General features: G+C 37.0%; 1 protein-coding gene across 2 annotated transcripts in view; it reads left to right on the top strand.

Annotated features, from left to right (window-relative positions):
• Window positions 1-14,677, top strand: part of LOC306858720 (nicotinamide phosphoribosyltransferase) — a 35,530-nt gene that overhangs the window by 18,728 nt on the left and 2,125 nt on the right. For both annotated transcript variants that reach the window (XR_013783226.1, XM_079399394.1), the window contains exons 3-10: window positions 5-108; window positions 207-335; window positions 11,057-11,215; window positions 11,476-11,612; window positions 12,589-12,814; window positions 12,918-13,037; window positions 13,130-13,270; window positions 13,395-13,529. Coding sequence is in view for 1 of the 2 variants with exons in the window: in XM_079399394.1 (XP_079255520.1) it covers window positions 5-108; window positions 207-335; window positions 11,057-11,215; window positions 11,476-11,612; window positions 12,589-12,814; window positions 12,918-13,037; window positions 13,130-13,270; window positions 13,395-13,529 (1,151 nt within the window). In the remaining variant the exon portion in view is untranslated. The remainder of the gene's footprint in view (window positions 1-4; window positions 109-206; window positions 336-11,056; window positions 11,216-11,475; window positions 11,613-12,588; window positions 12,815-12,917; window positions 13,038-13,129; window positions 13,271-13,394; window positions 13,530-14,677) is intronic.

The raw sequence follows: 14,677 nt of genomic DNA on the forward strand, positions 1-14,677 counted from the left end.
ACAGGACAGGTCGTTACACGAGAGAAGATTCAGGAAGCGAAAGAGGTGTACCGGGAACACTTTCAGGATGATGTGTTCAATGAAAAAGGATGGAATTACATTTTGGAGGTATGGAGAAGCTCACCTCTGTGACATTTCTGTCTGTGCTGAATGTTTTGTCCCATCAGGGATGTTCAGTCATGTCTTTTTATGTTGCATCACTACAGAAATACAACGGTCACCTGCCCATCGAGATCAAGGCTGTGCCGGAGGGAAGCGTTATCCCACGTGGGAATGTGCTGTTCACCGTAGAAAGCACAGATCCGGAGTGCTACTGGCTCACTAACTGGGTAGAGGTGAGGCACTTACTTTGCATTCTAGGTTTACATTTTTTCTGTATATGACTTTGATTTTCATAGGAATACATATCTATGGCTTTACTTCCCATTCTCTACCAGTTAGGATAGATTGTGCCAGTATAAAGGAGTTTAGGTCCATTTGACTGATCTTATGACGTGTTGAACGTTGTTGAATTCTACTGATTTAAACAACATCAAGGTAGCATTATCTATCTATAGATGGATATAAATGTATCTTAAATTGGCTCGTGAGAGCCTAGGAAAGATTAAAAATGGTTCACAAATCTGTAGTGTTTTACACTACATGGCAATGTAGCCAGCAAAAGTATGTTTAGATAGATAAATAGCTGCCATGGAGTTACATTATAGCTTGTTTTTGTACAGAAAACATCACGTTTTATTATTAATTAATTCCATTTTGTTAGTTTTTTTCCAAATTTAGTTTTTTATGTAAGTTCCATTTAAACAGAATATTAAAAGTCCATTAATATTTCTGGATTCAGTTTTAAGGGTTTAAATTATAATAAATTATAAAAATATAATAAATGATAAATTCTAAAAATCACGAATGATATCTAATCTATTAAATTCAGTAATAATAATAATTTAATATATATATATAATTTTTTTTTTTTTTTTTTTTTTTACAATAATAAGGCACTATGAAATCTCTTATTTTTTCCCTAAATTCTGTGTTTTCTGTATGAATTCTGTTTTAACAGAATATTGAATTCCATTCAAATTTCTGGATTCAGGTCGAGGGGTATAATTAGTGCTGGGCGGTATACCGGTTTATACCGAATACCGGTGTTTATTTTTGTTATGATATGAAATATTAAAATACCGCAATACGTCGTTTGTCGTTTAAACAATGTTTGAGAGGAGACACTGTTTGAGAGGGGTCTCTTTTTGCACTGTGGTGAGGACACAGCTGTATGTGTTACTAAGCGTGAAAGTTCTGCACTAGGTATAATTACGTCTTAATGATCAAAAATCATGTCTAGTCAAACTAATTTATAAAACGAATTATTATATTAATAATTTAATATATTTCAATATGATTTTACTGATTGTAAGGCATTATGAAAGTATGAAATTCACAAATTCTGTGTTTTTTCTATAATTTTTTTCTAGATTCTGTTTTATCATTTAATACATATGTATCATCAAAAATGGTGGAAGTCAAATTAATTATTATGTATTATGTTTGTGCAAGTGAAAATGTTGGAAAATACTATGAAACTACTGAGCGAACGGTAATATTTATAAAATATATATATATATATTTTAAATCTATGAAGATTATTATTCCTGAATCCTTGAAATTGCATTACCATTTTTAACTATTTTATGTTTTTATATAGAATACACACTTATGAACTAATCATCTTTGGTGCTATATACTGATCTGTTTTGCATTGACCCAAAATATAAATCCGAAATATAATTCATGCAGATCCAAACAAGAATAATTCAGTCATGATAGTCTAAATTCATTAGACACTGTATATTAGCCACAGAACACACAGATTTCATGATTCACTAGTGGAGTAAACAGTAGGGTGCCTGTTTTGGCAGCACGATCCTCCTTTGGTTCATAATTCAGAGGAATTATATATATATTTAGGCTTGCAGTTAACATTTCTCACTGTAATGACTACAGTGTTTTCCAAACTTTCCATATACAGATCGGACGATTTGTCAAACTTGCTGTAACAGACTGTGCAAAACGAGACAGGTCATATCACACGACTTTCTTATTAGGATTTAGTGTTGAACCTGTCATGCTGACAGTCTGACATCCAGCCACACCTGTGCAGTCGTCATGAAATACTGCTCCTGTCACCAAGGGAACAATCATTTGTTTCTTTTACTCTTGGCATTTTGAGTCATTTGTATAGTTAAATCAGCTTTTACAGATGACTCAGAAGGTTTTGAATGTATGGCAAATATATTGTAAATTTAGGTAAATTTTGTCTGTGTCTGTGTGTGTGTGTGTGTGTGTGTGTGTATATGCCCTTGGTTCTCAGCACACACTGTCACCACCTGTCTATTCTCCAGTGATTGCAAACAAGTGTCTACTTCCTTTATGATGACCATGAAAAGGCACTGATGCGTACGAATAACTGAATTGTTTGGAGACTTTTCAGACTCACAAGGTGACATTTAACTGATAATTAAAATGTTTAGTATAAGCTTCTCTTAAACCTTCGTCCTTTGTGTTGTGAGGGTGGAGAGAGTCTCTTATTTGCAGTCACATGCTGGCACATTGCATTATAGTTTGGCTTTACAGTCATGTGACCTGGCGCCCACACTAGTGACCCTGGCACTTTGAAGCTAATCTCTGACGGCAGGATGCACATCTGAGCACAAAGACAGATTTTGGGCAGCGTTGATCCATGACTCAGACTTAATGACATTAAGTAAGAAGTTTTCTCTCTGAAGACACAGAAAACCCACAGATCGATGCGAGAAAGCTGTTTGGATCACTTTGCAGCCATCAGTCAGATGAATCCGGTATTCATCGTGCTAGCTTGCTGATTTTAAGTCAGTGTTTAAGTCAATTTAGCTTCTTATTACATGCCAAATTTCAAGTGCCAAAATCGAGTAAAAGGGTTAAAAACAATTATAAAATCACAAAAATTCATAATTATATGAATATAGACTGATGAGCTGCTTTGATTTGGGTCACTTTTAAACGTAACGTACTGTACCACTTTTCCAAATTTGTAATGAGAATCGTTTATAAATCTGTTGCCTACCAAAGAAAAAACCTGAAGGGCTCCCTGTGGTTTTCTGCCAGAATAAAAGGTCCTCTCATTTAATGTTTGAAAACAAAGAAATTAAGACGGCCATAAATATTGGATATCATTTAAATAGTGTAATTTTTATATGTGATTTTACTATATTTTCTAAACGATTTACATGTAATATTTATTATTAGTAATGTAATAGTTATTACCCTTTTATAATTAATAAGTTATTGTTTTATTACAAATTTATTAAATACTCATTATTTAATATGTAATTAAAAAAATTTATTGTAATTTATATATTTCACTGTATTTTCAAAAAGTGTATATATATATATATATATATATATATATATATATATGTATGTATATGTAAAAATTATTACTATGTATTATAATAAATTTATAACAGTTATTATTATTGTTATTACTAATTTGTTAAATACTCATTGTTTAATAATAATAATTATTATTATAATAATAAGGGGTGGTTCAGGTTTTCCTTCTTTGTTGTCTGTAGCTGTTTACATGCCTGATGTTCCTGATCTTATTAGGGGCCAAGCCCGAAGGGCTATAGCCCCTATTGTATCTGTATGTTTTATTATTATTATTATTTTTGGCCCATGGGGCTCTATGGCAGCCCTATGAAGGGGACATAGGAAAATGATGAAATTTGGCACAATTGTAGAGATGGACATGAATAGTGATCTGACCAACTATGGGGTCTCTAGAACCAACTCTATAGCGCCACCACCAGTTCAAAAATGCAACATTGAAATGGTAATAACTCTTGAACCCCTTGTTCTAGAAAAATAAAACTTAGTACACCTGATTACACTCTTCATGCTGATCCCATTCAATAGCTTACAGTAAGACTCCACCCATTACAGTAGCGGCCATTTTGAAAAGTACAGTATTCTGTCTGTTCGCTACTACTCCTTGAAAATTGATTCAATTCTTCCCAAAATTGACTCAGATGATCTTTGGACTGAGCCGCACAGAAATGACTGAACAGATTTTTTTTATCCATCTTTGTTCAAAAATTATGATTTTGTGAACTTAACGAAGTCGACCCAAAATTGGTTCAGAGCCTGTATCTCGGCCAAACTTGGATCAATCGAAACGAAACTTGGTACGCTTCATCAACACCATGATCTGAGGGGCCACGCCAAAGTTGGGAACAGCGCCACCTATGGGTCGTGAGATACCAGAAATTCACATTTTTGCGTATAACTTTTGAACAGTAATTCAGAAAATTATAATCTTTGTGTCTATGGATTCCTTGGGTCATGACGAAACAGAAGATGTCAATTTTGCCAGGATTGGCTGAACCACGTGTCCGCCATTTTGAAATTTGTTATAAATTGCAATATTTTTTGAACCATTTAACATATCGGCACAAATATCGGTAGGGATCATCAACACCATGTCCCGGAGGGACCACAGAAGTCTGAAGACAGCGCCACCTAGTGCTCCAGAGATATAACTATTCTAACAAAAACACTTATAACTTTTGCAAATGTTGTCCAAAATGTGTCATTTTTATGTCGTTTCGTTCCCTGAGTTATGCCGATTCTGACAATATCTCATTTGTCATTTTCCAACATGGTGTCTGTCCGCCATTTTGAAGCAAATGAAAACCAGTGTTTTTGCTACTCCTCCTTCAAAATCTGACCAATTGTTCCCAAAATTGACTCGGATGATCTTTGGACCGAGCCGCACAGAAATGACTGAACATAATTTTTTGAGTACTAGTGAAAAAAAAAGTTATGATATTGCGAACTTCACGAGGTCGACCAAAATTGGTTCAGAGGCTGTATCTCAGCCAAGCTTTGATCAATCAAAACAAAACTTGGTACACTTCTTCAACTCCATGTTCTGAGGGGCCATGCCAAATTTGGGAACAGCGCCACCTATGGGTCGTGAGATACCAAAATATTCACATTTTCGCTTATAACTTTTGAACAGTCAGTCAGAAAATTATAAGGATGTCAATTTTGCCAGGATTGGCTGAACCACGTCTCCACCACTGAAATTTGTTGGCTTATACTAGTGATCTTAGCATTCTTCTAAGTTACAGGCTAAACAATTACCATTCTGTTTAATGTGACTCTTCAGCTATCGAATTAACCATAAGCTGCGTTACAATTAACTTTACTTTGTGTTAAGCTGCTTAAAATGCTAAATAACGTTTCTGTCAGCTCATTCTCACACCTAATCCTCTCCTCAGCAGCCTGTCATATGTGTAACAACCGAGTGGCTCACTCTGCTAAGACACTTCCTTTGAAGGTCAGGGATTTCTTTGATTTGGGTTCGAATCCCACATAGAGCAGCTTTATAAAATCGTGTGTAATGTTGTGCTGTTTTGATTAGTTTCTTATCCAGACTAGCATGGTACAAATATGTATTGCTCCTGGATTAGAAATGCATGTTTTTATCCATGCTGTGATCATTTTTATTTAAACTCCTGTTTGTTGTAAGTTCATTCTCACCAATAATTACAAAGTGGCAATTTTTCACATTCGTTCAGTTTGTTCCATCTTTTTATTAGTATATTGCTGCTCTTCCCGTTCTGCACCGCTCTACGGGCCATTCGCAGGCTTGGCCCCGGAATCGCTGCTTGTAGCTATATTTAGGGGCCAAGCCCAAAAGGCTGTAGCCCCTATTGTATCTGTATGTTTTATTAGGGGCCAAGCCCGAAGGGCTATAGCCCCTATTGTATCTGTATGTTTTATTAGGGGCCAAGCCCGAAGGGCTATAGCCCCTATTGTATCTGTATGTTTTATTATTATTATTAGGGGCCAAGCCCGAAGGGCTATAGCCCCTATTGTATCTGTATGTTTTATTATTATTAGGGGCCAAGCCCGAAGGGCTATAGCCCCTATTGTATCTGTATGTTTTATTAGGGGCCAAGCCCGAAGGGCTATAGCCCCTATTGTATCTGTATGTTTTATTATTATTATTATTTTTGGCCCATGGGGCTCTATGGCAGCCCTATGAACGGAACATAGGAAAATGATGAAATTTGGCATACTTATAGAGATGGCCATGAATAGTGACCTGACCAACTTTGGGGTCTCTAGAAACAACTCTATAGCGCCACCACCAGTTCAAAAATTCAACATTGAAATGGTAATAACTCTTGAACCCCTTGTTCTATAAAAATTAAACTTAGTACACCTGATTACTCTCTTCATGTTGATCCCATTCAATAGCTTACAGTAAGACTCCACCCATTACAGTAGCGGCCATTTTGAAAAGTACAGTATTCTGTCTGTTCGCTACTACTCCTTGAAAATTGATTCAATTCTTCCCAAAATTGACTCAAATGATCTTTGGACTGAGCCGCACAGAAATGACTGAACAGATTTTTTTTATCCATCTTTGTTCAAAAGTTATGATTTTGTGAACTTAACGAAGTCGACCCAAAATTGGTTCAGAGCCTCTATCTCGGCCAAACTTGGATCAATCGAAACGAAACTTGGTACGCTTCATCAACACCATGATCTGAGGGGCCACGCCAAAGTTGGGAACAGCGCCACCTATGGGTCCTGAGATACCAGAAATTCATATTTTTGCTTATAACTTTTGAACAGTCAGTCAGAAAATTATAATCTTTGTGTCTATGGATTCCTTGGGTCATGACGAAACAGAGGATGTCACATTTTCCAGGATTGGCTGAACCACGTGTCCGCCATTTTGATATTTGGTATAAATTGCAATATCTTTTGAACCATTTAACATATCGGCACAAATATCGGTAGGGATCATCAACACCATGTCCCGGAGGGACCACAGAAGTCTGATGACAGCGCCCCCTAGTGTTCCAGAGATATAACTATTCTAACAAAAACACATAACTTTTGCAAATGTTGTCCAAAATGTGTCATTTTTATGTCGTTTCGTTCCCTGGGTTATGCCGATTCTGACAATGTCTCATTTGTCATTTTCCAACATGGTGTCTGTCCGCCATTTTGAAGCAAATGAAAACCAGTCTTTTCGCTACTCCTCCTTCAAAATCTGTCCAATTCTTCCCAAAATTGACTCAGATGATCTTTGGACCGAGCCGCACAGAAATGACTGAACAGAATTTTTTGAGTACTAGTGAAAAAAAAAGTTATGATGCTGTGAACATAACGGGCTCGACCAAAATTGGTTCAGAGGCTGTATCTCAGCCAAGCTATGATCAATCAAAACAAAACTTGGTACACTTCTTCAACTCCATGATCTGAGGATCCATGCCAAATTTGGGAACAGCGCCACCTATGGGTCGTGAGATACCAAACAAATCACATTTTCACTTATAACTTTTGAACAGTCAGTCAGAATATTATAAGGATGTCAATTTTGCCAGGATTGGCTGAACCACGTGTCCATCACTTTGAAATTTGTTGGCTTATACTAGTGATCTTAGCATTCTTCTAAGTTACAGGCTAAACAATTACCATTCTGTTTAAAGTGACTCTTCAGCTATCGAATTAACCATAAGCTGCGTTACAATTAACTTTACTTTGTGTTACACTGGTTAAAATGCTAAATAACTTTTTTTGTCAGCTCATTCTCTCACCTAAACCTCTCCTCGGCAGCTTGTCAAATGTGCAGCGACTGAGTGGCTCACTCTGCTAAACCGCTTTCACCGAACCTTTTAGGGCGTGGGTTCGAATCCCGGTTGGCTCAAGCCCAGACCGCGAGAGGTCCTGTGGCCAAAAGCGGTTCAAACATTGCTTTTGTTCCAGACGTTGGATCTTCTGTGCGTTTGTTCTTCTCATCCCAACTTCTGTTCAGTTTTGAACTTCTGTGCTTCTGAACCAATCTGTTTTTTCTATGTACGTTCTTTTTCAGCTTTTTATTCTCTTCCCGCTCTGCGCCTCGCTACGGGCCATTCGCTGGCTTGGCCCCGGTAATCGCTGCTTGCAGCTATATTTAGGGGCCAAGCCCGAAGGGCTATAGCCCCTATTGTATCTGTATGTTTTATTAGGGGCCAAGCCCGAAGGGCTATAGCCCCTATTGTATCTGTATGTTTTATTATTATTATTATTATTATTCTTCTTCTCTTCCAATGGGGCTCTATGGCAGCCCTATGAACGGAACATAGGAAAATGATGAAATTTGGCACAATTGTAGAGATGGACATAACTAGTGATCTGACCAACTTTGGGGTCTCTAGATCCAACTCTATAGCGCCACCACCAGTTCAAAAATTCAACATTGAAATGGTAATAACTCCTGAACCACTTGTTGTAGAAAAATAAAACTTAGTACACCTGATTACTCTCTTCATGCTGATCCCATTCAATAGCTTACAGTAAGACTCCACCCATTACAGTAGCGGCCATTTTGAAAAGTACAGTATTCTGTCTTCTTCGCTACTACTCCTTCAAAATTGATCCAATTCTTCCCAAAATTGGCTCAGATGATCTTTGGACTGAGCCGCACAGAAATGACTGAACAGATTTTTTTTATTCATCTTTGTTCAAAAGTTATGATTCTGTGAACTTAACGAAGTTGACCCAAAATTGGTTCAGAGCCTGTATCTCGGCCAAACTTGGATCAATCGAAACGAAACTTGATACGCTTCATTAGCACTATGATCCGAGGGGCCACGCCAAAGTTGGGAACAGCGCCACCTATGGGTCGTGAGATACCAAAGATTCACATTTTCGCTTATAACTTTTGAACAGTAATTCAGAAAATTATGATGTTTGTGTCTATGGATTCCTTGGGTCATGCCAAATCAGAGGATATCAAATTTGCCAGGATTGGCTGAACCACGTGTCCGCCATTTTGAAATTTGTTATAAATTGCAATATGTTTTGAACCATTTAACATATCGGCACAAATATCGGTAGGGATCATCAACACCGTGTCCCGGAGGGACCACAGAAGTCTGAAGACAGCGCCACCTAGTGTTCCAGAGATATAACTATTCTAACAAAAACACTTATAACTTTTGCAAATGTTGTCCGAAATTTGTCATTTTTATGTCGTGTCGTTCCCTGGGTTATGCCGATTCTGACATTGTCTCATATGTCATTTTCCAACATGGTGTCTGTCCGCCATTTTGAAGCAAATGAAAACCAGTGTTTTTGCTACTCCTCCTTCAAAATCTGTCCAATTGTTCCCAAAATTGACTCGGATGATCTTTGGACCGAGCCGCACAGAAATGACTGAACATAATTTTTTGAGTACTAGTGAAAAAAAAAGTTATGATATTGCGAACTTCACGAGGTCGACCAAAATTGGTTCAGAGGCTGTATCTCAGCCAAGCTTTGATCAATCAAAACAAAACTTGGTACACTTCTTCAACTCCATGTTCTGAGGGGCCATGCCAAATTTGGGAACAGCGCCACCTATGGGTCGTGAGATACCAAAATATTCACATTTTCGCTTATAACTTTTGAACAGTCAGTCAGAAAATTATAAGGATGTCAATTTTGCCAGGATTGGCTGAACCACGTCTCCACCACTGAAATTTGTTGGCTTATACTAGTGATCTTAGCATTCTTCTAAGTTACAGGCTAAACAATTACCATTCTGTTTAATGTGACTCTTCAGCTATCGAATTAACCATAAGCTGCGTTACAATTAACTTTACTTTGTGTTAAGCTGCTTAAAATGCTAAATAATGTTTCTGTCAGCTCATTCTCACACCTAATCCTCTCCTCAGCAGCCTGTCATATGTGTAACAACCGAGTGGCTCACTCTGCTAAGACACTTCCTTTGAAGGTCAGGGATTTCTTTGATTTGGGTTCGAATCCCACATAGAGCAGCTTTATAAAATCGTGTGTAATGTTGTGCTGTTTTGATTAGTTTCTTATCCAGACTAGCATGGTACAAATATGTATTGCTCCTGGATTAGAAATGCATGTTTTTATCCATGCTGTGATCATTTTTATTTAAACTCCTGTTTGTTGTAAGTTCATTCTCACCAATAATTAGAAAGTGGCAATTTTTCACATTCGTTCAGTTTGTTCCATCTTTTTATTAGTATATTGCTGCTCTTCCCGTTCTGCACCGCTCTACGGGCCATTCGCAGGCTTGGCCCCGGAATCGCTGCTTGCAGCTATATTTATTATTATTTTTTTAATCTTATGTTTCATTAGTGCATTTTTTTTTCTTTGAAATGACTTTAATTTTCGATTGACACAATTTTATTAGGTTAACGAGCTATTGATCAATGTTAACTGGTAGCCTAAGCTACTTAGGCAGTGTTTTAAGAAATTAGAAACATAATGCCCACTTTTCATGATCCATTCAGTTGCTGATCAAAATCAAATCCCATCCAACATTTTTCTCACTGAATATCCTGTTTCACTTAGAAATACATAAAGTTACTGAAGTAAAATGGGTTGCGATGGGATACTACAATGAGAAATGAATTAAATCATTATGAAATGAGGATTATGTGGGTTTTGCAACCATGGTTTGGCACAAAAAAATCATCCAAAAGTGACCAAACTACCACAGTGATTGCATTAAAATCACTGTCCTACAATCTCAGATGTTTAGATGAGTTGAATCGGGTTCATGTGATTGGGACACCAGGATATTTTTGTGCCCAAAGGCTTATGCCCATTGGCTTATCAGGGTATGTGTGCAGTATGATAATATTGACTTGATCGGCTGGTCTTAAACAAAGCATTTCTGCCTGGCATCCCCTTGTATGAGTCCAGCAAATCCTCTGTGCAGTCGCTGTGTTGACTCTGTGACACATTCCCAAGTATTCGGGTCGCATCAATCTTTAGGTTATTTTTGGATTCAGGTTCCAGCTGACTTCACTTTTGTTTTCGAGTTCCAAGAAATTCTCAACTTTCAGATGTGACGATACATGAGATATAAGGTGCATTAATTGAGGGGAAGCTCACATGACTTGTTCATTCATTGTGCAGAAATGCTAACAAAACACGTTTCTGATAGTTTAATGTAATGAACTGTTGCAATGATGCAAAATTGTCTCCTCGACAGACTATCCTGGTTCAGATCTGGTATCCCATCACCGTCGCGACGAACTCACGAGAACAGAAGAAGATTCTTGCCAAATATCTCATGGAAACGTCAGGAAGCCTGGAAAAACTGGAGTATAAACTGCATGACTTTGGCTACAGAGGGGTTTCATCTCAAGAGGTGATGTTTATGTGTTGCTACACTTCATTTGAAGTGCTAAAAGCTTGGAGAGACTGTTTACTGTTACCCAAACCCCACAAATCTGATTTAAGTACATGCATGGAATGTCTAAGATGAGACTCTTACTCATATTCATATCATTCAACTGTAAATGCCAGGCATTTTATTCATACATATCAAACATCCTCCACCCTGTAATTTTCTCTTGATGGTTTAGTTTCTGGACTCGCTGTGTGTTTATACTTATGTTTCGGTTTCAGACGGCTGGTATCGGCGCATCTGCACACTTGGTGAACTTCAAAGGAACAGACACTGTGGCCGGGATCTGTGTTATCAAGAAGTACTACGGCACCAAAGATCCAGTTCCTGGCTTCTCAGTTCCAGCTGCAGAACACAGGTGGAACAACTTGAAGCTAAGAGCTCGATGATAGTAAACTGCATTGCAAAACAATGTGAACTTGCCTGAAGAGTTTCCTTTTACTGTGTCGTATGTGAGGTAAAAGATAATGTGGCCCAATGCATTCTGGTTAGTTAGTGCTGCATCGTTACACTTCTTGTTTTCTGCCCTGTACCAGGAGCCGACAGCGCCCTGTTACATAATTAGCAACGACCAGTGTTTCTTCACACTCCAGCGATTTTTAGTGCAATTTTTTATGTAGTAAATGTAAATGGAATTTTGCACCAGTTTCAGTAGTGCTTTTGAAATTTAGTCTCGTTTTGACACACAGCATGTTTTGTACAGTGCTGCCACCTAGTGGTAGATATCATAACTTGAGGACAATCGGCACAGTGGTTTAGGAGTGATGTTTTTGCAATTTTATAATATTTATAATATATACTGTTATAGTTTGTATAATTGTAGTTCAAATTAAAGTGAAAGTTTTTTATCCATAGTGCTAACAGATAAGAGAATTGCCAGAAAATTGCAGAAAATCACATAATATTTAGAATGTTATTTAATAATCATAGTAATAGTAATAATATAACATTATAATAATAATAAATTTTTTTCTTAAATAATTTAGCAATTTTACACACACACACACACACACACAACATATATATGTAAAATATTACATTACAGACTTGACAGATCAAAAAATAAAACTGAATTAATATTGTTTAAAAGTATAAAACGTATGCACTTTTATACAATTTTAATTAAAAAATATTTTTTCATATTTAAAGTCTGTAATGCTAACAAATAAGTGAATTGCTGGAAAAAAGCCATAATTTTAAGAATGGGTAATAGCAGTAGTTGTAATAATAATAAAAGAACAGAGTAGTAGTAGTAATAAACTTAGTTGTTCTTAAATAATTTAGCTTCTCTGTCTTGATGTTGCCTGGTCTCACTGACTGTCTTTGTATTGCAGCACAATCACTGCCTGGGGAAAGGACCATGAGAAGGATGCTTTTGAACACATCATCAAGCAGTTCCCTTCTGTCCCTGTGTCAATCGTCAGCGACAGCTACGACATCTACAACGCCTGCGAGAAGATCTGGGGGGAGGACCTGAGGAGTCTGATCGAGATGAGGAGCGCAGACGCCCCGCTGGTGGTCCGACCGGATTCAGGAAACCCTCTTGACACAGTGCTAAAGGTAGACATTATCACATCAAAAATCATCTTAACTATGGCTGGCAACTGATTAATTATTCTATAATTTATATTTTTCATGTTTTCTATTAAATCTTATTTTCCAGGTCCTAGAAATTTTAGGAAGGAAATTTCCTCTGATTGAGAACTCTAAAGGCTATAAGGTGCTTCCGCCCTACATCCGAGTCATTCAGGGTGACGGTGTGGACATCAATACTTTACAGGAGGTGTGTATGTTGTCCAGCTCACGTCAGAACCATGACTGTATGCTATATGTATTTAAACTCATTCTGTGCCTGATTTATGTTATGTTACACAGATTGTGGAGGGCATGAAAGAGCACAGATGGAGCATCGAGAACATCTCGTTTGGCTCAGGAGGAGCACTGCTGCAGAAACTGACCCGAGATCTGCTCAACTGCTCTTTTAAGTGCAGTTATGTGGTGACGAACGGACTGGGCGTAAGTGTTGAGCGATGGCAGATTTAGCTGTTCCATTCGCTGACTTCAGGCTACAATATGTATTGTTCAAATCAGTAATATTAAGAAAATAAATGATTCATTAATAAGATGTTGTTAATTACAGGTCAACGTCTTCAAAGACCCTGTTGCAGACCCCAACAAAAGGTCAAAGAAGGGTCGGCTTTCTCTTCACAGGACGCCAAGTGGAGATTTTGTTACTCTGGAAGAGGGGAAGGGTGATCTGGAGGAATACGGAGAGGTATGTATATAAAAAAAATCTATTTATTAAATACATTTGACTTAATACTAATGAGGAGACAAATATTTATTCACTCCCAAGTCCTTAAACGGTATTAAATCACGTTTGAGGCACGTTTTAAGTATCTTAAGTGGTATAACAAAAGTCTTCATTATCATTTTAAGAGGTCTTAAATTTGGAGAAAGAAAAACAGGAATTGGGATACGGCCTAACGTGATTAAATAAACTTCAAAAGGCTATGATTTAATTCAATGTTCAAACATTCTGCAGCTTCAGAGCAGTTTGCAATCAATTAATTATATGCATTTATTTCAAACAATTTACTGTTATGCTTATGATTTACTGTTGATAATTTATTGACGTGTTTGCTGCATGGTGTTTATATTGTGTAATATGTTACAGATGGTTGTAAGATTGCATATTTTTATGGCTCTAATTTGAAGGAGCAGCTGGAAGTAGTAAAGCATTGACATTTCAAAATAAAAGTCCCAGAGTAGTTTGAGCTTATTCATAATTAAAAGTCCTGCATTAATGCATAAAATCTTTTTTGTTGTTGTTGTTTCCTTTTCTGATTACTACTGATATTCAGGTTATATAATAAACTGTATCTGACATTTAAGTTAACGTAAATTCTTGAATCTCTGAAATAACATTATTTAACACATTCCATATTTAGATGCTATTTATTGCTTGCCATTAATATAATTCACATGTATGGATATATTAGTGCAGGGATACTCAAATCTGGCTCGTGAGATCCACTTTCCTGCAGAGTTTAGCTTTAACCCTAACCAAACACACCTGAGCATGCTAATCAGTGTCTTCAGGATCATTAGAGAATCACAGGTAGGTGAGTTCGATCAGGGTTGGAGCTAAACTCTGCAGGAAAGTGGATCTCGCGAGCCAGATTTGAGGATCACTGTATTAGTGTATAAACAAGTTTAAATACACATGCATGTCTTGAGTATTTTAAACTTGCATTTACCCTGTTTTGCAATTGAATGCATACCTGATTAATGAATTAAATCATATATTTTGAGATTGTGAGACATACCGTATTAATTTTGTTGGAGTCAAATATTAAATTTGATTTTAAAAACTCCCTAAAACCTTGATAATTGCATATGGTCATCTTGTCAGTTCATTTT

Source organism: Barbus barbus, assembly GCF_936440315.1.
Source record: "Barbus barbus genome assembly, chromosome: 39".
NCBI lineage: Eukaryota > Metazoa > Chordata > Actinopteri > Cypriniformes > Cyprinidae > Barbus > Barbus barbus.